Below are 27,218 nucleotides of genomic sequence, written 5' to 3' on the forward strand. Positions count from 1 at the left end.
TACTTCCCCGCGGTGGCGGCGCTGCGCGTGCGCGGTGGCCGCGCGGGAGTGGCGCATGCGCGGCGCGGGCGAGGACTCGCCATGGCGGCCGAGGAGGCGGCGGTGCGGGCCCAGGCGGAGACCGTGCGGAGGCTCAAACAGGACAAGGCCGATCCTGACGAGGTGCGGAGCTCTGGTGTTGCTGGGAATGAGGTGCAGGGAGAGCAGCAGTAGGGCTGGGACGGGCGGGGAATGAGAACTGGGGCGCCGGCGGTGTTGGGATGGGGATGAGGGGCTTGAGGGAACTGAGGGTGCTGGGGCTGCGCTGGGAGAGCAGCTGGGCGATGGGTGGGGAACTGAGAGTACTGGTGTAGAGGTTATTGGGCTGGGGCTGGCGGCTTTGGGAAGAAGGGTATCGGAAAGGATGGACGTGCAGGGCTGGGAAGTGGAAGGTGATCATCACTCGTGGTGGTGATTCCGGTGTTAGATGGAGGGATGCTTGGGGAGAGTTAGAATGGGAGGAGGATGATGGAAACTGCAAGTGCTGGTGCGGGAGCTGGTGGTGGTCGGAGATAGCTGGATGGTAATGGAGGTGGCGGGAGTCAGAGAATGGTGGGGGTGTTTGCTTCCTGAGATAGAGATGCTTGCATGAGAAGTGGGAAGTACTGGAGAGGGGCAGGGAATGTCCTCTGGTTGCTGAGAAACTGGGAATAGTGGGTGTATTGAGGTTGTGGAGTCCAGGTGCACTGGGAATGCTGAGGTTGAAGGTACTGGGGAAGGCAGTGGTGGGTGGTCTTATCCCCAGCTCCCTCCTTGCTCCATCCCCAGATTGCAAAGGAAGTGTCAAAGCTGCTCGAGATGAAGGCACAGCTGGGGGCAGATGAGGGGAAACACAAGTTCGTGCTCAAGACCCCAAAGGTAACTCCTTACAGTACACTCCATCCAGTGCCCCTCTGTGCATTTCCTCCCCCATAGACACACCCAGCACCCCCCCCACATCTGTGGGTAAAAGTCCAGCATGGCCACACCTGTCTTTGTTCTCATTTCTGTTTCCACTTTCAGTTTTAGCAGCAAGGGGGAGAGGGATGAAAATATCCCCTGACAGCATTTAACCCAGATACCCCCCACTTTAGAGGCTTCTGGGTGCTTCTGTGATATTCCAACCACTGCTGTAGTGATCAGGAAATTCCCTTCTAATGAAGTGTTATTGTAGCTGCCCAGTGCGAGAGTGCTCATATCTGCCCTTAGACTGAGGAGCTGAATAATCCATTTTAAATCCAGTTTACTGAACAGGTCTGGCCAGCTGCTGGAATTTCTGTGTCTTCTTGTGAAAGGACCCTTCCTTTACAAGTAATTTTTCAGTCTCCAGGCCCCTAAGAATAGTGTCCATAATGTAATTTCTGCTGAAAGACTTTGTAGCCTGGATATTTCATCACTGGCAGCTGATGAGAGACCACCTGCTTCCATGCTGTGGCGTGGAGAAAGTTATGAATATGTTCACAAACAAACCAGGCTATGGGGATAATACTGACATAGGAAATCACAGAAACACGGAATGGTTTGGGTTGGAAGGACCTTAAAGCTCATCTTGCTCCACCCCCTGCCACGGGCAGGGACACCTCCCACCATCCCAGGTTGCTCCAAGCCCTGTCCAACCTGGCCTTGAATGCTTCCAGGGATGGGGCAGCTCTGGGTAGCCCAGGGAAGAATTTATTCCCAATATTTAAATGTCTCAAAAATCCCATTTTCCATTTCCTTTCTGATAAGTTTTGTTGAATGTTATTGCAGTGTGATGCCTGGAAAGTGGAAGGGTATTCCTGTGTTTAAAAGTGTGGAGGAGGGGGATTTTGCAGCCCTGTTGAGTGCCAGAGAAACTCATTTGAGTTTCCAGCCTATCTCAGGCTTGTCAGTGGCAGCTGAAGGCCACCTGAGTGCTGTGGGTGGGGGTGCTTCCTCCTGCCTAACTGGTTTTATAGAGTGGAGGTTGGAGGTCTAGCTAATTAACAACTATTTATATGTTACCAAGAGCATAAAGGTGGTCACTGAAATTATTCCATGATCCTTGACACCAAAGAAATGGAGAGGGTGCATGGCCCTTTGGATTGTAGTCAGACATTTCACAGGTGTTACATTTTGAAAGATGATTTTTCTCTATGTTTGGAAATTGCAGAGCTGGTGGTTTCAGAGCATGTGTGTCCTCTGTTTCCACCTTTGGGGTGGCTCATTGGGCAGGGGTCTGGCTAATTAGTCTGAGTCAGAGCTGAGAAGAGGTCCTGGTTGCACTGTCAGACTTGAAGGCAGTGGACTCTGACTGCTGGATCTGTTCTATCTCCTTTGATTCCTGTACTGGGAAACTCCCGGTTTAGGTTTTGCTCTGTGGACCTTGGCAGACTCTCTTTGAGCTGTGCCCTGAGGTTTTCCAACATTTGAAGTGCTGTTTACCAATATCTGGTGTCTGGACCTTGCCTCTCTGGCTTTGTTAGCAGTATGGCAGCTTCTTCATATTGCTTCTGGCATCTTTCTCATTCCATGCCTCTAACCCAAAGTGTTCTTTGCTCCTTCCCTCATCCCAGGGCACCCGGGATTTCGGCCCCAGGGAAATGGCCATCCGTGAGAGAGCCTTCAAAGCCATCATCTCGTGCTTCAAGCGCCACGGAGCCGAAGTCATCGACACACCGGTGTTCGAGCTGAAGGTGGGTGAGGATGCAGCAGGTTGGCTCAGCTGGTGAGGATCCTACAGATGAGAGTGTTGAGGGTTGAGTTTCCTTCTCCTGTTCCTGGGCATTCTCCCTTTCTCTCCTTGTTTTCTCAGTGCTCTAGGGCTGATCCTGTGTCACTGAAGGTGCTGTTGGTTCGTGTGTTGTTTTGTTGTAGGAGACGCTGACAGGGAAATACGGTGAAGACTCGAAGCTCATCTATGATCTAAAAGATCAGGGAGGAGAGCTGCTGTCCTTGCGCTATGACCTGACAGTATCCTGCCACAGTTGGTGCTGAGGGGGCCTTGTCTGTTCTCCTTTTGGGGAGCACTGTCCTGAGGGGGAGGGAGGACCCCAAACTGACAAAGAGAGCATGAGCAGGCACTGTGGTTCAGTGGGTGCAGAACCCTTGCTCAGTTATTTACTCTGCATTGCTTCTGTTCAGTGAAGGAATGCTTAGAATCATGGAGTATCCTGAGTTAGAAGTGACTCCAAGGATCTTTGAGTTAAATTCCTGACCCTGCACAGGGCGATCCAGCCAAGTGCCTGAGAGCATTTCCCAAATGCTTCTTGAGCTCTCTTAGGCCTGGTGCTGCAACCACTTCCTTGGGGAGCCTGTGTCTGTGCCCAACAACCGTCTGGGGGAGGAACCTTTTCCTAATATCCAGCCTGACCCTCCCTGACACAGCTTTATGCCCCATGTGTGTGGAAGTACAGAAGATCTGTTCTGTGTGGTTTCTCCCAAGAAGGGTTTCCAGGCCAGGATGCTGCAGCACACAGCCCGCATGAGACTGAGATCCAGCCTAAGGTGCTGCTGGAAGAAGCCTGAAGGGACACTTGGGAGACAGCGTGTGTGGAGACCCTGGGGAGCTGTGATAAGTCCAGCTGTCTCTTGGCAGTCCGTTGCCCCAGGGCTGCTGGGTGGGAAACAGTGAGGACCCAGTACTGCCTGTGACTGATAATTGGGGGGCATGATCCTTTCTTGTTGCCATCCTTAACTGTCTGTCTCAGGTGCCCTTTGCTCGCTATCTGGCCATGAACAAGATCACCAACATCAAGCGCTACCACATTGCCAAGGTGTACAGGAGGGACAACCCAGCCATGACCAGGGGCCGCTACCGCGAGTTCTACCAGTGTGTGAGTTTGGCTGTGGACAAGGACGCTGCTGGGGCAGGCTATGGGCTGGGCAGCACCTGTGGGAACATAGCACCATCAAAATAACAGCTGTCTTACCCTTCCCTGTGGGTGTGGAAAGCACTGAAGGATCCACTAATCTCCTTAGTGTGTCCTTATGAGTGTGAAAAACAACTGGACAGCTGTGACATGGGGCTGGTGTGCTGTGGAACTTTGTCATAGAGTCCCTGGGTATCACCTCCTATGCTCTTTATGGGAGGGCAGCTCCTTGCTCTGTCCCACAGTGCTTGCTGGATGGGTGGTGTGGAAGAATTTCCTTCTGATCCCAAATCTGACAACAGTTCAGCTTTGGGTATGCTACCAGGACATACAAACCAGACAAGGTAGTAGCATACGCTACTTCCCTTTCATGTTTAGTCAATTTTAACTTCAAAGGAAGGGAAAACCCAGAGGCCAAATTACAGAACAAGTAACAAAGCAGTTTCCTTCCTGGCTCTCTCATAGTAGCCCCAAGAAGCAGCTTTGCTCTGCTCTGCTGATACAGTCCCCAGGGACTCATATTGTAAACATTTTTTTGTTTGAAAATATTCCTAATTCATTATACAACCCCTGGGAATACCTTCCAGCTTTGGCTTGGTGATTCTTGTTTCCAGATGACTTGGGGTCATTGCCTCCTATCTCATCTCCTACTCCAAGATCTCACTCCTAGGATAGCTAGAAATGGTCTCCTAATATCCAGGCTGAACTTTTTTGTATCTGATGGTTTCCTTCCTCCCGTTTAAAGAGTTCAGCTCTTGAAAGAGTAGCTGTCATCCCTTGATATCTATTCTTCCCCTTTCCCAGGTAAACTTTTGGGAAATTTTTAGAGAAATTTTCCCCTCCTTAAACCATGTAAATCAAGCTCTGTTATCTTTTTATCCTTCTCTCCTTGGAGATGATCTCATTCTTTTCTCAGTCTAGCACCTTTTCCTGCAGCTTTTCTTCAATATAATTCACCAGCCCCTGTTTGTTTGGTTTTTTTTTCCCAATGAGATTTCATCTGTGCCATTTACAGCAATATCATCACTTTCCTGACTTCCTGTACACTTCCTCACCCAACTTTCCCAGGGATTGCATCAGCCCTTTTTGCACTCAGCTGATCAGGAATTAACTATGTGATCCCATCTCTTCCTCCACTTCCCCAATTTATTTTGAGAGCTTGGTGAAGCCCTTTTGAAATATATCCACATAATGAAAATTATTCTTATACCTAAATCTCACTGAAGACTTTGCATTTGGAGATTCCTAAAACAGGAGTTGAACAAGGGCTATCTTGTTGCTTCTGTGGTTTATTTCTCTGAACACTGATGATGTTTCCAGTTGTGGGAGACCAGCCTATTAAAGCATCTTGATTTTGGTCTTTGGTTCTTCTACATACTAGTTCATCTGGTGATCTCTGGTGGGGACCACTGAGGGTTCCTGATTCCTTTTTCTGTATTAACAGAAATAGATTTTGCTTCTCTTGCCTTCCCTAATCATTAACTTGATTGGCATGTGTATTAAAAAAGCACCCTGAGAACCAAGGTGAAACATTTGGCATTTAGTAAATATAATAGCAAATTTAGCAAATGAGAAACAGTTTTTTCCTCCCCTTTCTGGTTCCTTTGTTCTGTTTATTTACTGCTGCTCCTCCTTTCTTGTTGTATTTTGAGGATCTTTGTTTAGGAGTGTCACACAGCAGCTGCTGGGTCAGGGGAGCAGGTCACAGTGTACAAACTCTTTGAAATGCAGTGGACATGAGAGCACTGCTGCCTTCCATGGTAGAGGTCCTAACCCACATCCTGTCCCTTCTGGATTCAATCTGTAAGGGATATAGTGCTTCCTGACATCCCAGTTCTGTTGGGTTTTGTATACAAACTGCTGTTACCAGTTGTATATTGAAGCTGTTTTTCTGCAGCCATGCTGTGGTCCTGAATTGCTCACTGTCTTTTCTTCTGCCCCCAGGACTTTGACATCGCCGGGCAGTTTGACCCGATGATTCCTGATGCTGAGTGCCTGAAGATTGTTCACGAGATCCTGAGTGACCTGCAGCTCGGGGACTTTGTCATCAAGGTGAGACTGGGTGGGTTCTCTGTGCCGTGGTGGGAGGCAGTGGTCATTGTTCTGTGATTTTTGCACAGTAGCACCTGTTCCCACTCTAAGGCCTGACCCAGAAGTTTGTTACTCCTCTCTGCCTGAAAGCAAATTCGCTCCCCCTTGTGCTAAAGATTGGACCTCCACCTGGATTTGCTTTGAGATGGGAATGACAGGAGTTTTGCTGAGGCTGCAGCTGACAGTGTTCTCTCCAGAACTAACTATGGTCCCTTGCAAAATTCCAGCAGCCAGCTAGAATGATAGAATGGTCTGGGTTGGAAGGGACCTTAAATATTATCCAGTTCCATTACTCTCCCATGGGCAGGGACACCTTCCACTAGACCAGGCTGCTCCAAGCCCTGTCCAGCCTGGTTCTGAATACCTGTAGGAATGGGGCAGTCACAGCTTCTCTGTGCCAGGGCCTCACCATCCCTATAATAAAAAATGTCTTCCCAATACCTGTCTAGGCAGGTGACTGTCATATTCATTGCCTGCAGTAAAACAGGCTCTGGTCCAGGATTCCTGCCCTTATCCCAACTCCTGATATCTCCTTAGCAGGGGCATCTGCTCAGTGTGTGTGGTGTTGCCTGCACACTCCTGCCTTTCCACCAAGTCCTTTTTTTGGAACTGAAGCATTTTCTAGACCAAGAGTTGTCCCCTACTGTAGGCTGGGCTTGCTATTTGCTTCCAGACACCTCTGCTCCCTTGGGATGGCAGCAAATGGTGCTCAAATGTGCAAGTGAGGCAGGGTGGGAACGGTGCACAGGAGCAGGAGAGCAATGGGTAGGAATGCTGGATACACAGGAAGGCAGTGGCATCTATGAGGGACCTGGAGCTGGGCCATTCCTGGGTACTGCAGGCTGGATGCTGTGTTCCTATTGCAGCCCCATGGGGCAGGGGCTGAGTATTTCCCCTTGCGCCTGTCTGGGGTGAGATGAAGGAGCTGGGTATTTGGGGAATGTTAAAAGTGGGGCCTTTAAAGATGAAGACAGTCCTGCAGTAGGGAGCAACAGAATAACCTGCTTGTGGTTATTCTTGTCTCCCACAAGGCAATTTCTGGTTTATGTTGATGCTGGAAGTTTCCAAATTCCTGTGCAGTTTCTTTGTTTCTGACTAATTGTAGACATTCTCAATAGCCATGGAAATACTGAATCCTGCTGAGTCTTTGGCCTTAATTATGTATTCTTACAGAGCATACTTAAGCTACAGAATTCACTATACTATCATTAAAAAAGAAATTCCTCATTGAGGATTTAACATAATCAGATGTCCCTTTTCTCTTATGCTGATAGTGTAGGGTAATACTCAGAATTAATCTCCTTTGCTGGGCTCTGTTCCTGAGCTGTTTTTACATGTCCACATGAGGGGCTCATAGGCCCTGATGTTTGGTTGTTTTGGTTTGTTTTTTTTTTTTTTTCCTCTGTTGAGTGGAAGTGTCTGTGGCTCTAGAAGGAAATGTGATGGCTCTGCCCAGGCTTGGTGGATGTCAGTTGTGCTATTTAGTATGCTCTGGGAAGCTCAGCTTCCCAGGAATGGAAAACAGAAATTACAAACAGCAAAAAAAAACCCTTGACAGACATCTCCCATATTCTCTTCCATGCTTAAAACTACAGGGGAATGAAGCAGGACAATGCTGAAGCATCTGCTTGAGTTCATAATTCCTGATGTGCTGCTCCCTTTCCCCCAGGTCAATGACCGGCGCATCCTTGATGGGATGTTTGCAGTTTGTGGGGTCCCGGACAGCAAATTCCGAACCATCTGCTCCAGTGTTGACAAACTGGATAAGGTATGGGCTGGAGCTCCAGGCTGCATCTGCTACTGCTGCTGGAGTCTCAGTGAATAAGCCACGGTCCATGAGAATTGGCTGGAAAATGCTGATAAGCATCAAGTCGTTCCCACCTTTCCCTGGAGGGGATACATGCAGGGCACGGCATTCACATAGGCATTTTATTTTGTTATCCATGAGGTCCTGATAAGAAAAAGGTGGGAAGGGAAAAATGCTCTTTCACCTAGGAGGTTCAGTTTCTCAAACCTTCACCTGCTCAAGGTTCTGCTGCTTATGAACCAGGCTCATGAAAAGCTGCAGAGGCATGACCAAAGTTTGGGGTGTGGGGCTGTGTATATGTGGAGAAGCAATGAGAAGGGAGCACTGTGCTTCCTTGTGATGGGATCACTTCATTGTGGTTTATCTCAGTGTAGCTGGATGTGATCAAGACTCTGGTTCTCTTTGAGCCTTGGTCAGTGGGAACATGGCAACATATTATGCTTACATTGGGTTTTTTCCATTACCCAAGCAATACCTCACACCTTTCCAGGTGATTCCATGACCAGCAACACTTTCCTGTATGGTGTTTATGTCTAAGTATCAGGTAAACCACAGCAGCAAGATGGCTCTCAGACTTGGAGGTTATACAGTGCTGATACTTAATTCTGGCTAGAAATCAAACTAAAAGTATTTTAAAGGGTTGGGATACAAACAAGTTGTGCAGAGGTACAAGAAATGGAGTTATGCACACGTGACTGTGCTCTAAGAGCACCTCATGCACCTTCTAACCATGAGGATGGGATTCTGCCATGCAGAGGAGAGCCGTGTCCCTGGTGCAGTGGCTGATGCCCTTCTCTCCCCTGCAGATGCCATGGGAAGAAGTGAGGAGTGAGATGGTGGGAGAGAAGGGGCTCTCTCCCGAGGCTGCGGATCGCATCGGGGAGTATGTCCAGCTCCATGGTGAGCACCACGGGGTCGTGCCCTTGGCCTTGTTCTGGGCTGGGGAAGGAAGGTGCAGGGCACACGCCCAGCTGGCCAGGGCCCCCGTGCTGGCTGCTGCTGCCCTGGCACACCTGAGGCATGGCTGGTCCCCACAGGTGGGCTGGACCTGATCGAGCGGCTTCTCCAGGATCCCAAGCTGTCCCAGAACAAGCTGGCCAAGGAAGGGCTGGGGGACATGAAGCTGCTCTTTGAGTACCTGACCCTGTTTGGCATCACAGGGAAGGTGAGGAGATGTGGGGGCAGAAGGGGCTGCTGCCCTCGTGGGCCCCCCCGAGCACCCGCTGACGGGGCTGCCCTTGTGCCCTGCAGATCTCCTTCGACCTGAGCCTGGCACGGGGCCTGGACTATTACACAGGGGTGATCTTTGAGGCTGTGCTGCTGCAGCAGGAGAACGAGCACGTGGAGGAGCCGGTCAGCGTTGGGAGCGTGGCTGGAGGCGGCCGCTACGACGGGCTGGTGGGGATGTTTGATCCCAAGGGCAGGAAGGTGCCCTGTGTGGGGGTCAGCATTGGGATCGAGCGGATCTTCTCCATCCTGGAACAGAGACTGGAGGTAGGTATTAGTGGTTAGCTTTTTTCCCTCTGCCTTCAGTCAGAGTCAGGATTGAACCACAAGAGGCAGGATTTTTGTGTTCGGACTTAGTTGTTTATGAATTCTTACCTAGTACAGTGAGTTTTGTGGCACTTCTAGTTAACGAGCTAAAAGTGAAAAAATGTCAGTGGATCTCACTAGTTACAAGGTCTTTTAAAGGCAAGCAGTCCAGTTAAAAGCTAACATTATATTATTTATACTTTTGACGCAATGACCAAACACCTGCAACTCACACTGTGGTGCTTTCTATCCTACCAAAAAACTGCTACTTAAAACCAAGAAGAAGAAGGAAGAACAAGATACTGCTACAGAATGTCTATCTTGTCCCATACCTCTTACTGTATTCTAAAACGCCAAGTTCCAAACCCTTCATCGTGTGATATTACACACTTCTATCCAAACTTCACACCAGTGATCCCAACTCCATCACTCAGTTCTGGAAGCCCCTTACAAGGCCTCAAGTCAAAAGCAGTATTCTTTTGGGGATCAGTGCTAGAAAGCACAGAAAGTTCAAAACTCCCAGGCTTCAGGGTTCCAACAAATAGGTGCCTTTGATGCTCAAGTAGGCATGATTAATTCCCCCACTCCAGCAGATGCTGAATTAAGTGTTCCTTGCCTCAGCCTTTGGAGGAGCCAGCCAGGCCTGTGCTGTGCTCTGCATCAGGAGTCAGAACCAGGATATCACCTCCAATTCTCTGGTCTGGCAGGTGATGTCTGGGGCTCCCACTGAAGAAAAGACTCTTCTTCCCACAGCCCTTAGTCATGGCTTCTCCAGCTGCAGCTGGAGGGGGCACTTCAGTCCTCAGCAGGGGCAGGTACCTTAGTGTTCCCCACTACATCAGGCCCATGAGCTCACTACATGAGCTCACTTGGGCTCACTCCTTGATGAGTCAGCATTGTTCTGCAAGGGAGGCAGCAGCCTCACACATCTGTTTGTCCTGCCTATGGCACTACAGACAGGCATCACCTGTTCTAGGGCAGGAACTGCAGTGTCTAGGGGTTTCCCAGAGACCTTTTTCTTCTCCCCCCTCCTCAAAGTTGTACTGTTCTCCATCCCAATCAATGGGTGTTAAATAGCTCTTTGTAAGCTCCCAAAAAGTGGCTTCACGTTCCCCTCCCCCAGAACTCTGGTGTTGGGTCTGTCTTGGCAGCCAGACACAACTGGAATTTCTAAATAGAAACTGAATTCCTCCCCCACCACCTCTAGTCCTGGCCAGGTTTGTTCCTTTACAGGTGACCTTTTAAAGGCTGCTCCCTTCAGCAAGGCAGCAGGGAAATGCCACATGGAGTATCCAGCATCTGCCACAGGGGCTGGTGGAGCATTCAGCTTGCTGCTGTTTATCCCATAGTTAGAACCTCAGCTGTAGAGCAGGCACTGTGTCCACCTTCTCCTGAGTGTGTTGCTTCTGAGCTACTTGGGGCAGATATTTAGGAGACCCTTGGGTGTGGAGAAACATGAGGGAGGTTGTGTTAAACACGCATCATGGAAAATTGTTTTAGCTCTAGGATGGGAGCTGTGGGATCTCCCTGACTCCGAGTTAATGCTGGTGATCCCTCTGAGCCCAGTCCTCTTCAGTGCTAGATTGATGGAGCTGAGTGATGACCTATCCTGCTGGTAAAATCTCAGATGTCTTGGTATGTCTGTGGCATCTTTTGGGTTTTGTCCCCACTCTAGGCCTCTGAGGAGAAGGTCAGGACAACAGAGACACAGGTGCTGGTGGCCTCTGCCCAAAAGAAGCTCCTTGAAGAGCGTCTGAAGCTCATTTCTGAACTGTGGGACGCTGGAATCAAGGTATGGCTGTGTGATGGCAAAGTCAAGAGCTGCCTGGTTCACTCTCTGTCCAGGAATGGACCAGATCTGGCTTTGCTTTGGGAAGTAGTTGAGGGGAGCAGACTGCCTTCCTGAATGGAGCCTTCCTTTTCTCAGTGTTCCAAATCATGGGCTCTCCAGGGAGGGCAGGGCAGCAGGACTTGATTAGCCCTCTAACTGCAAGGCCTTGTTTAACCTGGTGCCCAGCCTTCTCCATGAGTCCATCCTGTCCCCACCACACAACCCCACACTCAGCAGACTGGCCCAGCAGTGCCTGGTTTAAGGGATCCAGTGAAAACATCCCAGTATGATGATGGTGGTGTGCTCTGGCTTTCTCCCAGGCAGAGATGCTGTACAAGAAGAACCCCAAGCTGCTGAATCAGCTGCAGTACTGTGAGGACACAGGCATCCCTCTTGTCGCCATTGTGGGTGAGCAGGAGCTCAAAGATGGAGTCGTCAAGCTACGGATCGTGGCAACCAGGGAGGAGGTATGGCCATGGTGGGGTTGGCTGTGTGACCCTTCAGCCCAGCTAAGACCAGCCCTCCAGACCCAGTGGTGTTTCCAGCAACTTCTGTAACACCCAATATTCCAGTTCCTTGCCCCATGCAGCTTCCTGGAGTCCTGAAGTGCTGTTGTCTCTAGCTCTGGAAAATTTTCCATCCTGTGGCCTCCTTGAACCCCTCGATTCAGGAGCCTGGAGCATGGAAGGGTGATTCAGTGGTGCTCTTGAATTGAGTGAGACTGAACAGAACTTGATTAGCCCTGAACTGCAGAGCTGCTCTGTGCCTGTTACCTCAGGACAGATTCCCAAAACAGGCAGCACTGGAATCAGTGCATAAGTCACTAGCTAAGATCACTGCATAGGTCATCTATGATCAGTAGCTTTGGAACCAATAGGAAAGTGTGGGAAGAGCATCATTCTTCCAACCATTATGCAGGAAGGGGCTTATTGGGGTTGCTGGCACATGCCTGCTCTTATAGGTTCAGCTCTGTGGCTGCTGCAGCCCACTCAGTCCCTGTAGGGAGGCTGCTGACACCTTGCTGTGACCTCCTGAGACACAGGGCCACCACTGCGGTGACATGTCAAGCTGCTGGAGTTGTATTTAAGCAACTTTTTGCTCCCCCTGTGTAGGTCAATGTTCGAAGGGAGAGCCTGGTGGAGGAGATCAGGATACGGACGAGTCAGTGTTAACCCCTTCGGGCACATCTACTCCTGTGCTGGATTCCGGCTGACAGATTTCCTTCCATAAATGCCTTCAGCAGGCTGTGCAGCAGTGGGTGGGGTGTCAAGATGACTTTGAAAGCTGTATTTATTCTTGTCTTATGCCCTCCTTCTCTGGTGGGAGCCAAGAGACTGCACTGACTCCTGTGCTATGCCCTAGCCCTTGAGAACGTTGCTGGAAAGATGTGGAAGTGGCTCTGGCAGACACTGGCCACACGTCTGCTGCAGCGACCCGCGGAGCGCCGTGTTGGCAGCAGATCCCCGGGGGTTTGGCTGCAGCTTCTTGTTCCCGTCGCTTTGAATAACCATCCCACCCCATCTCTCTGCTCTGGCTGCGGGGGGTGACCTTATCCCCAGCAAAATGTAATGGCGCTGCTCCTAGAAACATAATAAATCTGTCTGTCCTCTGCTGTGTCTCCTGTCTCTGCTTGCTGCTCGAGGCAGGGATTTGCTCACCTGCCTCGTTAAGCCAGAGCTGTTCTTTAAAGGTCATTGTTGATGTTTCTGCAGCCGTGATGTTTCCTCCTCCCTCTGGATATCCCTGGTGCTGCCAACCCCAGTGACAGGTGCAGACCCAAGCCCCCACGGCCGGGTGGAGCTCCATGAGTGACCTCCCAGCCACGGGTGTGCAGGCTCCCCCAGTGTCCTGGGGGTGGCTCGGGGAGCCCCACAGCCCCCTTGGCCGCTGAGCCACACATTTTGCCTGATGTCCACCTGAGGCTCCCTGAACAAGGGTTAGACGTGCATAAAGAAACAGTGCATCTTTCTGTGCATAAAAGGGCGTGATAAGACAGGCAGGTGGCAGAGAAAGCAAGGTAAGAAAGGGCTAGGAAAAGGTACAGCAAGGAGGCAGAACAAGGTAAGGAAAAGAAAATTAAGGGAAGGAAGGGGTAGGTAAGGCCGCCCTTGTCATACCTTGCCAACCCCTCCCATGCCCGTGCGCCGATGGATTCCATGCCTTGGGCAGGGCGCTGCAGCTCCCGCCTCCGCTGGCACTGACACCGGCCTTAACCTGTGCAGCGTATTTATACCCTCCTACCCAGCCAATCACAGCCCAAGGGCATGCCATGCGCAGCCAATCACAGCTCGAGGGCATGCTCGGCCAAGCCAATCCCGGCCCGCCTTTTTCGGAGCCGCTCTCTCCCCTCAGGCTCTGCTCCCGCCGCCTCTCCGACAGCCGATCGCGCCCGCTCCCCGCCGTCCACTCCTGCCCCGGGGAGATCTTCCGGCCGGGACCTGAACGGGGATCAGCCGCTACCGCCCCATTCCCGGGCCCCAGAAGCTCCTGCCGCGGGCTATCGCTGCGAGGCCGCTGCTCCGCCGCCTCCCGGAGCGGCGCCTCAGGCGAACGGAGGGGCGGGGCTGCGCCGCGACTGAGCGGGCAGGGCTTGGCAGGAAGGCGGACGGATTGAAAGGGCGGCTGTGATTGGACAGAGCAGAGAAAGGCGGGCCGGGATTGGCGGGGCCGGGCGCTGCCTCCGCGCAGGATGGGCGGGGTTTGGGGGTCTGTGGGGATGGCCGTGGGGAGCCGCCGGGGATGGGGGAGGGGGTGCGAGTCCAGGAGCCGTTCCCGTGGGTCTCGGAAAAACAAGGAACAGGCTGGCAAGGGAGGGATTGGTACAGCAAGGGAAGGAAACCAAGGCATGGGAGGAGAAGGCAAGGATGGGAAGGGAATGGTGGGCAAGGCAAGCGAGCGCTTTGTAAGGCAAGGGAGGGGTAGGGAGGAGAAAGCAAATGAGGCCTCCGTAATCAGTGGAGGGACAAGGTACACGAGGCAATGCGAGGGAGTGGTTGAAGGGCAAGGCAGGGCAGTGCAGGGGAGCGGCAGAGACTGGGGGGGGAACAGCATGACTGGAAAGCTGCCCTGTTGAGAAAAGCCCTCGGAGTGCCGGTTCACAGGGGCTGAACGTGAGCCAGAGCGTGCCCCAGAGGGTCAGGAGGTCAAGGGCATCCTGGACCTGCTATAGTGTGACCAGCAGGACCAGACCAGTATTTCCTCACTGCCCTGGGTGAGACCACAGCTCGAGTGGTGAGCCCATCACAGCAAACACTTGGAGGGGCTGTTGCATGTCCAGAGAAAGGCACAGAGCTGGGGAAGGGTCTGCAGTGTCAGTCCTCTGAGGAGCAGCTGAGGAGGCTCACACTGGAGAAGAGGAGACTCAGAGAGACCTTCTTGCTGTCTTCAACTCCCTGAGAGGAGGGTAGAGATCAGCTCTTCTCCCAGGCAACAAGGAACAGGAAAAGGGGAAATGGCTTCAAGCTGCAGCAGTGGAGGTTCAGACTGGACATCAGGAAGAATTTTTTCACGGGAAGGGTGGATAAGGCTGGAACAGGCTGCCCAGGGCAGGGGTGAAATCACCATCTCTGGAATTGTGCACAAAACAACTGGACCCAGCACTCAGTGCTCCAGTCTGGTTGACAAGGTGGTGTCTGGTCACAGGTTGGACTCGATGATTTTGGAGGTATTTTTCAAGCTCAAGTGATTGCATGATAAAAAGGACAAAGAAAAGCATTGAAAACCGCCTTTGATGATCTTTTTCATTTAGAATGTTTAATTACATTTTTAGACATAAACTTCTGTTTGCAGTTACACTTTTTAAAAGGTTGTGCATGTCAGCCTTAGGCTGTTGAAATAAAAGCTTCCAGCAGGGTTAAAACTGGGACCACAGATAGTAAATATGAATTGAACCCTTTTAGTAAATGAAGCATCTGCTTTCATCATTAAAATAAATTCAAACCCAGATTTTTTGTTGTTGTTGTTGTTTGATGGCTCTGGTAGCAGGCAAAGGAAAAAGAACAAACCTAGTGCAATACAAAATATAAAACCATGCAGTTATTTCAGACATTGTCTCAGTGGGCTGATTAACTGTCTGCAAATGCTTAAACTTGTGGAAATGTAGGTGATAATCTGTGTTTTACCTTCACAATAAGGCCAGTGAAGCTTCCTCTTCATAAACTGATGAATATAAGTATATTGCATAGTCTTCAACTTAGAAAATTAAAATTAAATAGTGGCCTTATTAAAAATTGCATAGCAACACCAGGCACTAATTCTTATATTTCTGTAGTTGAAGTTTGATTCTGATGCAACATTTCCCCCCACATATTTATACAGCTTAAGGTTTACATGTTTCCCTTGTGATGTTTTTAGCATGTGCCTCAAGTCTTTACTCATCAGAACTATTAGGTGATGGAACTAATTAAAAAGAGAACAGTACTGCTGCAATGGAGGTCATTTAGATTTTAGCTTAAATCAGCAAAATTATGCTTTGAACCTCTTGATAATTTCACATCACTAAAAGAAATCCTGTAAATTAGCAAAGGAATGCAGCCAATTAGAGCTGGTGATCTAACTAGAACTGGTTAAAGAGTTGCAAAGTTCTAATTCCTCCACTAAGGATGTGGCTAAAGCTGTGTGGTGGCCTGAGGTGCTGGTTCTGGGAAATCAGAAATCAGACGAAGCCAAAAGCAGCATTTACTCTTACTAACACTCAACATTTTAGCGGCTGATTTGAAGTTCCTTTGAGAAGTGCTGGTTCCTCACATGTTTGTGTTCCAGTGTGTGTGCTTCAAACTGGCAGAGAATTGATTTCCTCATCCCCAATCCCCACCCCCAGGCTCTCTGACATCAATTAGTAGTGGGTGACTGCAAAATTTAAATGTGTTATCTGAGTGTGTGTGAAGCAGCTTGAGAAATTGAAACTATGGATATTTCTGCACTCTGTATTATAAGAGAGGTGTGAAATGATCAGAGGATATGAAAGCATTTCTTAAAAAAAAAAACTTACAGAAGAGGCAGTGCTCCAGAGAGCTCTGTGGGATATGGGATGGAACTGTATGTACCAATTAAATCCATAGTGCCAATAGCTCACAGCAGCTCTGCAAATCAGTGCTGTTTACAGGAACCAGGCAGTAAAACAGAAAAAAAAAAAATAGAAGCTTATTGCAATTACAGTTTCAAATATGATGCGCTGGGATTTTTTTTCTGCTTTTCAAAGTCTTGATTCCATAGATTTAGGGAATTGATTTGGACCTGTCTTAGTTCATCTTGTGGCCTCTTCCTTTCGTCTCTGCTTGACTTGCACAACTGAGGTGGAAAGAAGTGATGGTGGAAGCACAGAAACAGCTGAAACTGTGGGTTTTTTTCTGCCAGGTGGGGTGTGGGAAGATATTTGATAACTACAGATAATCTGGGCTGCATAGCATGATCTTGGTTGTCCAATAGCTGGGAGGAAGGCAGTGGAAAAGTAGAATTGCTACCTAATATTTCACTTGATTTCTTTTATGAAAGGGTTTCATAACCTGAAAATTATTGATCTGTCACATGAGAAACCTCTTTCTCCAGAGTGAATGAACACATAAACCAGAAAAATTACCTGATGGAAAATGGATATATTCTTTGAAGGAGCTTGTCCTTTGTCTTAGGAGCAGTGCAGAGAGAAAGCTGCTCTGTTTATCCCCTGGAAATACGACATATGCAAAAGATCTGGTTGGCAGTCAAGCTTTCTGTTTTGTTATCTTAGGTAAAATTGAGCTGGACCTGCTGAGATCTGAATTTGAATTCCGGCTATGGAGTGTTATCATGACATATAATGAGCCTCTTCTGGAGTCTTTTGATCTGCAATTGAAAGACCTGAGAACCCAGACTGCTCCAAGGAAGCCCTGTGAGTTGTTTTTTTTCTCTTTCTGAGGGAAATGCCAGAGGGGCTGAGAGATCCCCCCTACATTGTGAAGAAATCTAGCTGATGACTGTACTAGGAAGAAAAAATTCAATCTTTACAAGGAGAAATTTTATTTCCAGGATTTCATTATTCAGGCCAGAAGAAGAGAGTTTTGGTTTCTAACCCAGCACCAAAAATGACACTTGTCACTGTATTTCTACTTCAAGCACAAACCAAACCAAACCAAACCAAACCAAACCCAGATCTCTCACTCTTCAAGGCCAACACCAGAAAATTATGAAAGCTGTAAAATTACAAGATGTGTCATACCTTTTCCTGAAAATTATAATGGGTATAGGCTTTCCTGATCCTTACACTTTGCTTACCCTTTTCCTCTTGTGAACCACCAAAATCTTCCCCACTCTCACCCAGGCAGCTCTGAACAGGGAGCAGCACTGCACAGAAGAAATATGATTTAATGAGGGTCTAGGACAGCCTGCAGTGCTGAAACATGCTGCTGAGGCAGGCAAGCATATCTACCACTGCCTACACACCACCAGAACATTTTCTCTCTTTTCTTTCTGTCTTCCTATGCTTGTTCCTCCCCTAGTGCCTCCCTTTCCCCTTCTCATGAAACATCCCATATGCCATTTCATATAATCCATAGGTTCTGCTCTGCACCACCCCCAAATTCTCCTCCTTTGCTGTAAGTCTCATATCACCAGGGCCATCATTGTCCTTAGGCTTCATGACATTGCCAAGAGAGAGTTGCCTTCACCTTGGTGGGCTTGGATGAGCCAGAAGAGGAGTGGGGACAGTTTGTGTTGGGGTTGTTGCCTCCTGTCTGACCAGCTGAGTGTGGTTTTTTGGAAGTGAAATGTGTGTTAAGGACAAGGAGAGGAGTGCAGCAGGGGATACCACAGCCACCATAATAAACCTCTTTGTGGTAGGGGGGAGCTCACTCCTGGAAACTGGAAAAGGTGGAAGGCTGGGGAAAGCAGAAGTCAAGGTGAAGCCTGTGACCCCTCAGACACATCTGAACACAGGGAGCCATGAGCCTCCCCTGCTCTGCTGTGTGGGATTGGGTTAGGCAAATAATGGCCCAAGGACACAGTGCTTGAATCAAGAGTTAGAAATCCAAGTAGCTCTGGACAGATGCAGAAGAAAAAGCCCGTATCCAAAAAAGCAGCCCCCACCAGAAGACAGAAGTTATTGTGGGCAACTGCAAAACTGGATTATGGAGCAGGTGCTGTTCTCAGGCCAGATGAACAAAATGCATAAAGGAGAGGAGGGTGTCTCACAAAATCAAGGGCATGTTATCCCATGGAATGCATGAATGAGGCCAAGCAAAGAGGTAATGCCTCGCTGAAAGAGAGGGATCACACATGGAAAATTCATTCTGCATGTCCAAAAACTGCTCTGAAGAAGAAAAGGTGAAGAGGCCATGATGGATTGACTGGACAAGCCAGTTACAGCAACCCATCTTGGAATATTTCATCGGGTGCCTGTAGCTTGGAAGGACTTTTTCCTGAGCAGTACTCAAGGGAATTCAGGTGTACAACAAAAGTCTCCAGAGCTTCTGTTCCTGTTTACTGAGCATTAGTCAGGACGGAATGGTAAAAAGTCTCAAACTGGAGATGCAAAGCTCTTGGCCCTTGGAGAGAAGGGGAGGGTAACCAGCACAGACACTTGGGTGCCTTCAGCACTGACTGACAGAGGCTGAACACAGGTGGAATGGAATGGGCAGACCTGGGCATGAGTGGAGAATGAACATGGGATAAGCATGGGCGCAGAGGAATGATGGTGATCTCTGGGGACAGGGAAGGGAGGTTCTTAGGCGGAACCTTAAGAGTGGATGCAGGGGAAGGGAACAAACCTGAGGGCACAAGGAGCTGACCTGGCTCTGCTGTCCATCCCACTCAGCAACCTTTCCAGCCCCAAAAACCCCTTCCCTCCCCAGGATCCCATCTTGTGCCCCGAGACACACCCCTAGAGCCCCGGACATCCCGACCCCTTCCCCAGCTCCGTCCCGGCGATCCCCCGCGCCCCCCCCCGGCTGTCTCCAGCCCCCGCCCTTGGCCCGCCCCGGTCCCGCCCCTCCCGCCGCAGCCGCCGCGGGTCCGGGGCTGGGCAGGCGGCGGCGGGGGCGCCGCGCCGGGCGGGCGGCGGGGCCATGCTGGGCAAGGACTACATGCTGGCCATCGTCCTGGTCAACTGCGACGGTCAGCACGGCGGGCAGGGCGGGCACGGGCACAGCCTGCGGGGTCAGGGGCGGGTTGCGGGACCGGGGATGAGTTGTGGGGCCGGGCTCGGGTCGCATGCGGGGCCGGGCTCGGGTTGCGGAGCCGGTCCCGAGGGTGGGAGCGGCGGCCGCGCCCGGAGCTGTCCGCGGTGCTGATCGGGGCCACTGGCGCCCGGCCCGGCCCCGCCGCTCCCCTCCACGCCAAGGTCGCCGGGAGCCCACCCGCTCCAGGGGCACCTCCATATCCAGGTCTCCCCAGCCCCGGAGCACCCCCACCCTGCCACCCCCGGGACCCCCACCCCCGGGAACCCCGCCCGGCCCCGCAGCTCTGGCCGCTCGGAGCGCGCCGCCCCCGCGGGCCCGGACTCGCTCCGGCCGTGCTGCGCCACGGGCTCGAGTCGGTGCCGCCGCAGGGCTGGGGGTGCGGGGACCACGGCTACCGCACCCTCCGGCTGCAGCCCCCGGGGCACAACCCGCTGTCCGGAGCCCGGCGTCTGTCCCGGCGCCTTTCCCGGCCGAGGCCAGGGGAGCACTGGGCTGGCGGCCGCGGGCCGAGCCTGAGCCTGGACATCCCGCAGGGTTCCCGGCCTGGCAGGCCCAGGCTGCCCCTGCCCTCTGTGCCCTGCCGGGGTTCTGCTGTCCCCCCGGGAGCCAGCGAGACGGTTCCCTGCACTGGGGTCTGCCACCGCTGCAGCCTCGCTGGCACAGTGCCATGTTCCCTTGCCAGGCTCCTCTCCCAGCCCTTGTGCCCAGCCATGCACACAGAGGCCACCGCAAACCTTTAGCTGCTGGGCAAAGCTGTTGGCTCCTCAGGGCAACTGGGAGATCTCCGTCTCTACCTCGTATCTCACACTCTCTCTCTGCACAGACAACCTCTGGAGCGACCAGAGCCTGGAGACAGACCCTGACCTTCCCCCAAGCTGGAGGAAAATCTGTGACTCTCTGGGTACCTATTACTGGCATGTGCCAACAGGCACGACACAGTGGCAGCACCCTGCACGCACCACCGGCCCAGGAGGGCACACGGAGGCTGATGGAGAGGAGACATTCCAGGGAAGGGTAGGGAATGTGGGCAGAGGTGTGACGGCTGGTGTTGGATTCCACCCCTGGCTGAATCCTGCTGAAGGGTCCTCTGGCCTGGTCAAGCCTCCCCTTGGAGCACCCCCTTTGTGTGACCCTGAAGTCCTGCTCAGCCCCATTCTGGGGTTAAGCCCTTTGAAAGGCTCCCAACAGGCCCCATCCTAGTTGGACTCATTTTGACTACCCAAGATGCTCACAAGCTTGTTGCTGCCCTGGGAGGGAGGGCTCCTATCTGGTGCTTCCTGACTGCCTCTCTTGCAGCTGTCACCCCCTTTCCTCTTCTCTCCCAGGAATGCCAGGGCCGTGCAGCAAAGCACTCTGCAAAGGACCGGCCCATTCCCAGCCCCATGGGTTCACTGTCCCGGAGGTAGGGCTATTCTTGTGCTTTGCTGGCTTGTCTGTGGGGTGCCATTGATCCTTGACCAGCGCTGGGTGCTGGGCCCTGGTGCTCCCCCCCCCAGAGCAGACCCCCATGCTGAAACCAGCCGGGCCATGCTGGGCACCCCCATGCGATGCTTCCCAGCTGCTGGTTCCAGGGCATCCCGATTCTTCCCTGGGTGCCCCAGGAGAACGCAGAGGGAGCTTCCCCTAACTGTCCCATCCCTCTGCAGGCACTCACTGTCCTGGCATGGAGATGACTTCCAGCACGGCGCAGAGCCCGGCTCCAAGGTACCGCACCCGCCAGCTTCAGTGCCGCATCGTGGGCCGTGCTGGCACAAGAGGAGGGTGGCAACTGGCAGGGACGTGGACGGGAGCCAGAGCAGGGGTGACCACTCTGGCATGGTGAGGCTGTGCCAGTGGCACTGAAGCCCCTCGTGTCTCTGCTCAGTGTTTTGCTGTGCGCTCTCTGGGCTGGGTGGAGATCCCCGAGGAGGACCTGGCACCTGGCAAGAGCAGCATCGCCGTCAACAACTGCATCCAGCAGCTCTCCAACAGCAAGGGCCAGGGTTCTGCAGAGAACCAGGGTGAGGTAAGAGCCTGGGACGGTGCTGCCAGGCAGCATCCCACCCCAGGGTCACTGTTGCTGAGGCTGGACCATGCTGGAGGGGAGCAGGTGATAGAGGCAACACTCTACACAAAGCATCCATTCCAGGTATAGAGCAGGGGGGTCTGACAGGCTGTTCCTTGGGAACAACGCCAGGATGCCTGGGTGGGTCCCTACACATGGGAATGGTAGCAGGCTGAAAGGAACAGGGCTGACCCCACAGCTGGGGTGGAGTAGACTGGTGGGGAAGGGGTTTGCCTACACAGGGGCTGGATGCTGGGGATGCACAAGCTGTCTGCGGGGCTGAGGGAACCACTGCCCCTCTTCAGGGCCAGGACCTAGTGATGATTCTGAAGAAGGACACCATGAGCCTGGTGGACCCCCTTGACCGCAGCCTCATCCACCGCCAGCCCATCCTCAACATCCGTGTCTGGGGTGTTGGCTGCAACAACGGCAGGTGCCAGGGGCAAGGCTAGAGCTAGGGGCCAGGGTGGTGGCTCTGCCCACTTGGGGGGAGGCACCCCAGCAGTGACCTGTCCCCTCTCCTCCCTCACGACTGCCACCACGGCTGCAGGGACAGGTAAGGGTGCACAGGGCTGGGGGGCAGTACAGGCAGGGGGTTGCCTCTCTCGGGGTCTCACTGGCTTGCTCGTGGCCTTGCAGAGACTTCGCCTTTGTGGCCAGTGACAAGGACACCTGCGTCCTCAAGTGTCACGTCTTCCACTGCAATGTGCCTGCCAAGGGCATCGCCAAGGCTCTGCATGAGATGTGCTCCAAGGTGGGATGCAGGGCCTCCGGAGGGTGTGAGCACCGCCTGGGGATCTCGGGGGTGAGGGGAGGCTCCGGGACCCCCGTCTCTTGCAGATCGTGGCCGAGCGAGCTGTAGCGAGCAGCAGGCTGCCCCGCGCCGCCACGCTGGAGCCCATCTCTGCCGAGGACCTGCCGCTGCAAGGTACAGTCCCCCAGCACTGCCGGCTGCTGCCCCTGCCCACGGTCCGCCTTTGAGCCAGAGCCCTCTGGCTTGTCCGGCTATTTTCTCGCGGTCCTTGGGGATGGGGGGGGACCACACAGGGGTAGCCCCACCTCTCCCGTCCTTGCAGTGGATATCCTAGAAGCGGTGCGGCAGTCGATGCAGACGTACGAGGCGCTGTACATCGGCAGCCTGCCCGTGCCCAGGGCCATGGGTAAGCGCCGCTGCTTCCCCGCACCTGGGGGACGCCCAGGAAGCTCTCCCCTGCCGTGGGGCGGCCGGGCAGCCGTGCCCTGGGGCCCCCGCAGTCGGGGCCGATGGGATGGGGTGTCCCTCTCCCCAGGGATGGATGTGTTGAACGAGGCCATCGAGAAGCTGACGAGAAGCCCTGGGCGGGAGAACTGGACGCCCTCTCTCATCTACGTGTCCGACACGGCCATGAGGGTGCACCCGGCGCAGGTGGGGAGGGGACAGGGGGCTGTGGCCGGAGAGGGCACGGCGCTGCCCCCGGCAGAGCGGACCTGGGGGTCAGCAGGGCTGCCCAGGCGGCGGCCAGGGCTGGATGGGCCCGCGGGGTCCCCGCAGGAACCCGAGGAGGCGGCGCACATCTGGGAGTGCCAGGTGCGGTACGTGACCTTCCTGGGGGTGGGCCGGGACGCGCACACCTTCGCGCTCATCGTGGACACGGGGCGACGCTTCCAGTGCGCGGCCTTCTGGTGCGAGCCCGACGCCGGCACCATCTCGGAGGCAGTGCAGGCCGCCTGCATGGTGAGCACCGGCGGCGCCGTGGCTGGAGACGCCCAGCCCCGGGGAGGGCGGGGGTGACGCCGGTGCCGAGTCCCCCCCGCGCTGCCTCTCGTGTCCCCGCAGGTGCAGTACCAGAAGTGCCTCGTGGCCGCCGCACCGGGGGCGAAGGCGAAGAGCGCGGCTGGCCGGGGCCGGGCCGGGCCGGCGGCCGCGGAGGACGCTGCCCGCGGGGCGCCCAAGGCGGGGGGGGGCGGCGGAGGAGCGGGGACCGGGGCCCGCAAGCGGGGACTCTTCTCCTTCCTGGAGGTGTTCCGCCTCCGGCGGGCCCTCCTGCACAGCCCGTAGCGGGCCGGGCCGGGCCGGGGCCGGGGCCGGAACCGCCGGGGAGGAGGCCCCGACCCCGACCCCGACCCCGACCCCGGCCCCGGCCCCGGCCCCGAGCGCGGCCCCCGGCGGGGCGGGGACAGGCGCGGCCCCGCCCCTCCCGCCCCTCCCCGCCTCACGGGCCGGAAGGGGCGGGGCCGGGCGTGACGTGGCGGGATGGCGGAGTCCTACGTGAAGCCGGGTGAGGGGGCGCGGGGCGCGCGCGCGGCACTTCCGGTGCGGTGGGGCGGGGGGGTCCCGGTGCGGGTCTGCCCGGGTGGGAGCGCGGGGCCGCGCCCGGGAATCCCGGGAGTCGCCTCCTCCGGGGGTCCGGGTGTGGGTGGACGTCGGGAGGGAAGTGCCGGGGGGTCCCGCCTGGCGCGGGGGTCCTCGGTTTCCTCCGGTCTCACCGCGCCCTTCACTGCTGCAGGGAACCAGGAGCGCGGCTGGAACGACCCCCCCCAGTTCTCGTACGGGCTGCAGGCGCAAGCCGGGGGCTCCCGCCGGACCCCGCTCACCCGCCGGGCCCCCGCCCCGCCCGCGGGGGCGCCCCCAGGTCAGCACCGCGGAGTCCCCGCCTGTCCCTCACCCTACCCGGCCTCTCCCGGCGGAGATCCGGGGGCCGCTCCCCGCCGGCATCCGCGGGGAACTGCGGCACGACTCCCGCAACCGCGGTGCTGGGGGCGGCGGAGCCGGGGCTCTGCGTCCCCGTTCTGCGGGGCCCGGTGTCAGCCGGGTCCGAGCTGACCGGCTCGGCGCCTCTGCCCTGCAGGTGTCCCCCCGGAGCCGCCCAGTGCCCCCGCAGACCCCGCAGCGCCGCCCCCCCGGGCGCTGGGGCCGCCCCCGCAGGGTTCAGTCGGCGCTGCCCCGCGGGCCGAGGGCCGGCCGAGCGCGGCGTGCCCGGAGCAGGAGTGCAGCGTGTCCGCCGACGCCGTCCTCGCCCCGCTGCGGGCAGCCCTGGACGCCTGCCGGGCCACGGTGCAGGTGAGGCTGAGGCCCCTCCCGCCGCCTCTGACCCCGTGGTGCAGGAGGGGTGGCAGCCGGGGCAGCCAGGCAGGGGCTGCCGGTTTCCGGGAGACCTCAACGGGGAAGAGAGCCGCCCCAGAGAAGGGGAAGAAAGCCATTCCCCTCACTGCCAGCTCGCCTCTGCTTCCAGAAACAAGTGTGCAATGACATCGGGCGGCGGCTGACAGTGCTGGAGGACGCGTGGGCTCAGGGGAAGCTGTCGGCACCAGTGAGGAAGAGGATGAGCCTCCTGGTGCAAGGTATGGGGTGAAGGGGGCCGCAGCCGCCCCAGCAGCAGGCCCTGGGGCAGAGGCCCCCGCGGGACGCTGGATCCTGCTTCCCTGATGGGATCCCCTGTCCTGGCAGAGCTTCAGCAGCAGCGCTGGGACGCAGCTGATGAGATCCACCGCTCACTTATGGTGGACCACGTGAACGAGGTGAGCCAGTGGATGGTGGGCGTCAAGCGCCTCATCGCCGAGACGCGGGACCTGCCCACCGGAGAGACGGACGGCAGCGCTGACACCGAGCCCGCCGCGACCGAGCCGGAGCAGGAGGAGCCCTGACACCAGGGACGGGGCTGTGGACTGTGAGCGGGGCAGCCCCTGCCCAGGGCCACCGGCAGGAACAGGGACCCTGCTGCTGGAGGGAGTCTGGGCACCCCCTCTGCCTCCCAATCCTCATCCAGGAAAAGGGGATTTTAATCATTGCGACATTTTAGTGGCGATTCATTATGTTTAATAAATAGCACCAACCTGCCCCCTCCCACGGCCTCCCTGAGGGTTCTGGCACTGACAGGTCCTGGGGCTCCTAGGGTCAGCAGGAGCTGGGATTGCTGGTGAGGCCATGGGGATCGGGCCTTGGCAGGGTGGTCTTAGCCAACAGGATGTTAAGGAAAGAACGACGTGCACTGGCTGGCAAAGCTTGGCTCCTCATCCGGCAGTGGTGGGGGGGGGGGGGGGGGGGGGCGGAGCGCTACAGCAGCTCCAGAGCCCAGCCCTGATGGGAAGCCTGACATGCCAAAAGCCCGCTGTGGCATGAGCATGAGGGTTTGCAGCCACAGCCCTGGCTCCCATCCTGCTGGGATCCTGCTCCCATCTCCTGCTGTTCTGGCACAGCTCAGAGCCGAGTCTGGAACCCAAGAGACCTGGGTGACCTCAGGGACCCTGAGGTCCAGGGACAGCCACGTGCCCAGTCAGGTGTTAACTGAGCTTTCTCCCCATGTTCGTGGGATGGCCTCACCAGCTGCCTCCACCACAGCTGAGAACAGACCCCCAGGCCCTCACCACCCTCTACGTGCAGTGTCGCCCTCTGTACCCTCCTGGTGCTGCTCACCTCCCCTCCCTGGGGGTGAGGACCCTGCTGAGCCCTGACAAAGACACACACCATGTTAGCACAGGGGTTTCACGGTGTTTATTGATCAAGCATGAGCTCCTAGGCAATTGCACCAGCCACTTGTGCTAGAGCCTGAGGTGTCACACGTCCATCCCCAGCATCAGAGAGGGCTGCAGCCAGCTGGTCACGGTGCCAGCACCTCCACGAGGCCCAGGAACAGGCCCAGCCATGGCCTGGAGACGGGGAGATGGAAACTCAGATGTCCATCTCAAACTGGTCTTGATCTGCAAGGGCACGGATGGATACAGGACCAGGGTTAGTTAGGAGGGGGCTGGCTTGGCAGACGTGGGCAGGCAAAGGGAGCAGAAGCTGGAACTGGGGCCAGGCTGGGATCTCGCCCTGTCCCATGCCCCAGGCAGGTGGTCCATGGGCAGGGGCCCGGGCTGCTCACCTGGCATGGCCTCTTGGCTCTCATTCCGCTCCTTGAGCTCCTCCAGCTTGACGAGGCTGGACTGGGCCAGGGATGTGACACCGGGGGTCTGGGGCAGGCAGCAGGGAGGGGTCCTGGCCGCGGGTGAATTCTTGCACTCCAGCAGGAACTTGCGGTCGCAGATGATGCGGGTACCTGCCAAAAGCGGGGGCTGTCAGGCACTGCTGGCCCTGGCCACCCCCACCCCTGAGCGTCTCAGCCCAGAGCAGGGGGTGGGACCCAGTGCTTGGCCACGGCTCATGGACACATCTGGCTCTGGAGCCACCACATCTGGCTTCCCAAAAGGCAGCCTGTGACACCCATCCTGCCCAGCAGCTATTTCCCACATTATTCCTCCCCTTCAGGCTCCTGGAGATCTGCAGGATGCAGCATAGGGGGTTCAGCCTGCCAAGGGCTACCCCATGGTGGCCAACATAAGCCACCCCTGTGCCGCCTGGAGGGCAGGGCCAGTCCTGGGGCACACAGGCTGCTGGCCAGGCAGCGACAGCTTCGTGTGGTGCCCTGTTCCAGGGTGGAGCAGCAAGGGCTGGGTATCCCACGGTGGGCACCCTAGAGACCTGTCCCCTTTGTCTCAGCCAGCCACCTGCTGCTCCCTGCAGGAGGACAACAGCTGGGTTCCATGGGACACGTCCTCCTCCAGCCTGCTGGGTGTGCAGTGTCCACCTGGGGCACACTCCGCCTTCTCCCCGTGCTCCAACTGCCTGCCAGGAATGCCCCAGGTCACAGCAGCCTGTGGGCCACGTCCGCAGCCCTGCTGCCCCCTGCCCATCCCTCCCTGCAGCCCAGCACCAGCTCCCTGCCAGGCTCTGGCAGCAGGTGCAGCCCAGGGTTCCAGTGAACCCAGAGCTCCTGCTGGGCACTGCACACACATCTTACACAGCCCCCACCTGCCACAGCCCCTCAGCACCGGGCTGGGCTCTCTCACCCCAGAGAAGCTTTATTGAAGGTACACGATGGAGGCAGTGCCCACAGGGCAGGCACCTGCGGCTCAACCCAAACATGGCCAGCTCAGGAATGAGGCACATGCTTCC

At 55.4% G+C, this 27,218-nt stretch overlaps 4 protein-coding genes across 14 annotated transcripts in view; 3 read left to right on the plus strand and 1 right to left on the minus strand.

Moving 5' to 3' along the window:
* The first annotated feature begins 69 nt into the window (after nt 1-69).
* On the plus strand, nt 70-12,704 carry LOC134049438 (histidine--tRNA ligase, cytoplasmic). Of its 4 annotated transcripts, none has more exons than XM_062501876.1 (13): nt 70-162; nt 808-897; nt 2,553-2,672; nt 2,854-2,949; nt 3,687-3,812; nt 5,793-5,900; nt 7,609-7,707; nt 8,553-8,646; nt 8,784-8,911; nt 8,998-9,240; nt 10,955-11,071; nt 11,431-11,577; nt 12,223-12,704. In XM_062501876.1, the coding sequence occupies exons 1-13, from the start codon at nt 82-84 to the stop codon at nt 12,280-12,282; spliced, it is 1,509 nt and encodes a 502-aa protein (XP_062357860.1). In that variant the 5' UTR covers nt 70-81; the 3' UTR covers nt 12,283-12,704. The 4 variants fall into 4 exon arrangements, with proteins under 4 accessions (XP_062357860.1, XP_062357861.1, XP_062357862.1 ...); XM_062501877.1 differs by having other exon boundaries at nt 2,857-2,949; XM_062501878.1 differs by lacking the exon at nt 7,609-7,707.
* A 6,442-nt stretch (nt 12,705-19,146) lies between these two features.
* APBB3 (amyloid beta precursor protein binding family B member 3) lies at nt 19,147-23,342 on the plus strand. Its single transcript, XM_062502024.1, has 12 exons — nt 19,147-19,195; nt 20,084-20,274; nt 20,586-20,662; nt 20,907-20,964; nt 21,125-21,265; nt 21,610-21,737; nt 21,855-21,860; nt 21,944-22,058; nt 22,145-22,232; nt 22,381-22,464; nt 22,594-23,018; nt 23,121-23,342. Exons 1-12 carry the CDS (start codon nt 19,147-19,149, stop codon nt 23,340-23,342), a joined length of 1,584 nt encoding a protein of 527 aa, XP_062358008.1.
* A 163-nt stretch (nt 23,343-23,505) lies between these two features.
* SRA1 (steroid receptor RNA activator 1) lies at nt 23,506-25,127 on the plus strand. The gene is made up of 5 exons (XM_062502026.1): nt 23,506-23,562; nt 23,791-23,916; nt 24,133-24,344; nt 24,517-24,625; nt 24,732-25,127. The coding sequence occupies exons 1-5, from the start codon at nt 23,538-23,540 to the stop codon at nt 24,926-24,928; spliced, it is 669 nt and encodes a 222-aa protein (XP_062358010.1). The 5' UTR covers nt 23,506-23,537; the 3' UTR covers nt 24,929-25,127.
* A 633-nt stretch (nt 25,128-25,760) lies between these two features.
* Nucleotides 25,761-27,218, minus strand: part of ANKHD1 (ankyrin repeat and KH domain containing 1) — a 101,076-nt gene continuing 99,618 nt past the window's right edge. For all 8 annotated transcript variants that reach the window (XM_062502321.1, XM_062502320.1, XM_062502318.1 and 5 more), the window contains 2 exons: nt 26,149-26,322; nt 25,761-25,981 (listed from right to left, as the gene is read on the minus strand). In XM_062502321.1, coding sequence (XP_062358305.1) covers nt 25,838-25,981; nt 26,149-26,322 — 318 coding nt within the window. In that variant the 3' untranslated portion in view covers nt 25,761-25,837. The remainder of the gene's footprint in view (nt 25,982-26,148; nt 26,323-27,218) is intronic.

This window comes from Cinclus cinclus, chromosome 14 (assembly GCF_963662255.1).
Source record: "Cinclus cinclus chromosome 14, bCinCin1.1, whole genome shotgun sequence".
In the NCBI taxonomy this organism is placed as follows: domain Eukaryota; kingdom Metazoa; phylum Chordata; class Aves; order Passeriformes; family Cinclidae; genus Cinclus; species Cinclus cinclus.

What these genes read in the sequence shown, in the direction of transcription:
- LOC134049438 (XM_062501876.1), top strand. Translation starts at nt 82, where the DNA reads ATGGCGGCCGAGGAGGCGGCGGTGCGGGCCCAGGCGGAGACCGTGCGG. An exon ending in CCTTGCGCTATGACCTGACA is followed by an intron (nt 2,950 to 3,686) that starts GTATCCTGCCAC and finishes TGTCTGTCTCAG; the next exon opens with GTGCCCTTTGCTCGCTATCT. An exon ending in TGTTTGGCATCACAGGGAAG is followed by an intron (nt 8,912 to 8,997) that starts GTGAGGAGATGT and finishes TGTGCCCTGCAG; the next exon opens with ATCTCCTTCGACCTGAGCCT.
- APBB3 (XM_062502024.1), top strand. Translation starts at nt 19,147, where the DNA reads ATGCTGGGCAAGGACTACATGCTGGCCATCGTCCTGGTCAACTGCGAC. An exon ending in AGGAGACATTCCAGGGAAGG is followed by an intron (nt 20,275 to 20,585) that starts GTAGGGAATGTG and finishes CTTCTCTCCCAG; the next exon opens with GAATGCCAGGGCCGTGCAGC. An exon ending in CTGCAGAGAACCAGGGTGAG is followed by an intron (nt 21,266 to 21,609) that starts GTAAGAGCCTGG and finishes GCCCCTCTTCAG; the next exon opens with GGCCAGGACCTAGTGATGAT.
- SRA1 (XM_062502026.1), top strand. Translation starts at nt 23,538, where the DNA reads ATGGCGGAGTCCTACGTGAAGCCGG. An exon ending in GCCCGCGGGGGCGCCCCCAG is followed by an intron (nt 23,917 to 24,132) that starts GTCAGCACCGCG and finishes TCTGCCCTGCAG; the next exon opens with GTGTCCCCCCGGAGCCGCCC. An exon ending in GATGAGCCTCCTGGTGCAAG is followed by an intron (nt 24,626 to 24,731) that starts GTATGGGGTGAA and finishes CTGTCCTGGCAG; the next exon opens with AGCTTCAGCAGCAGCGCTGG.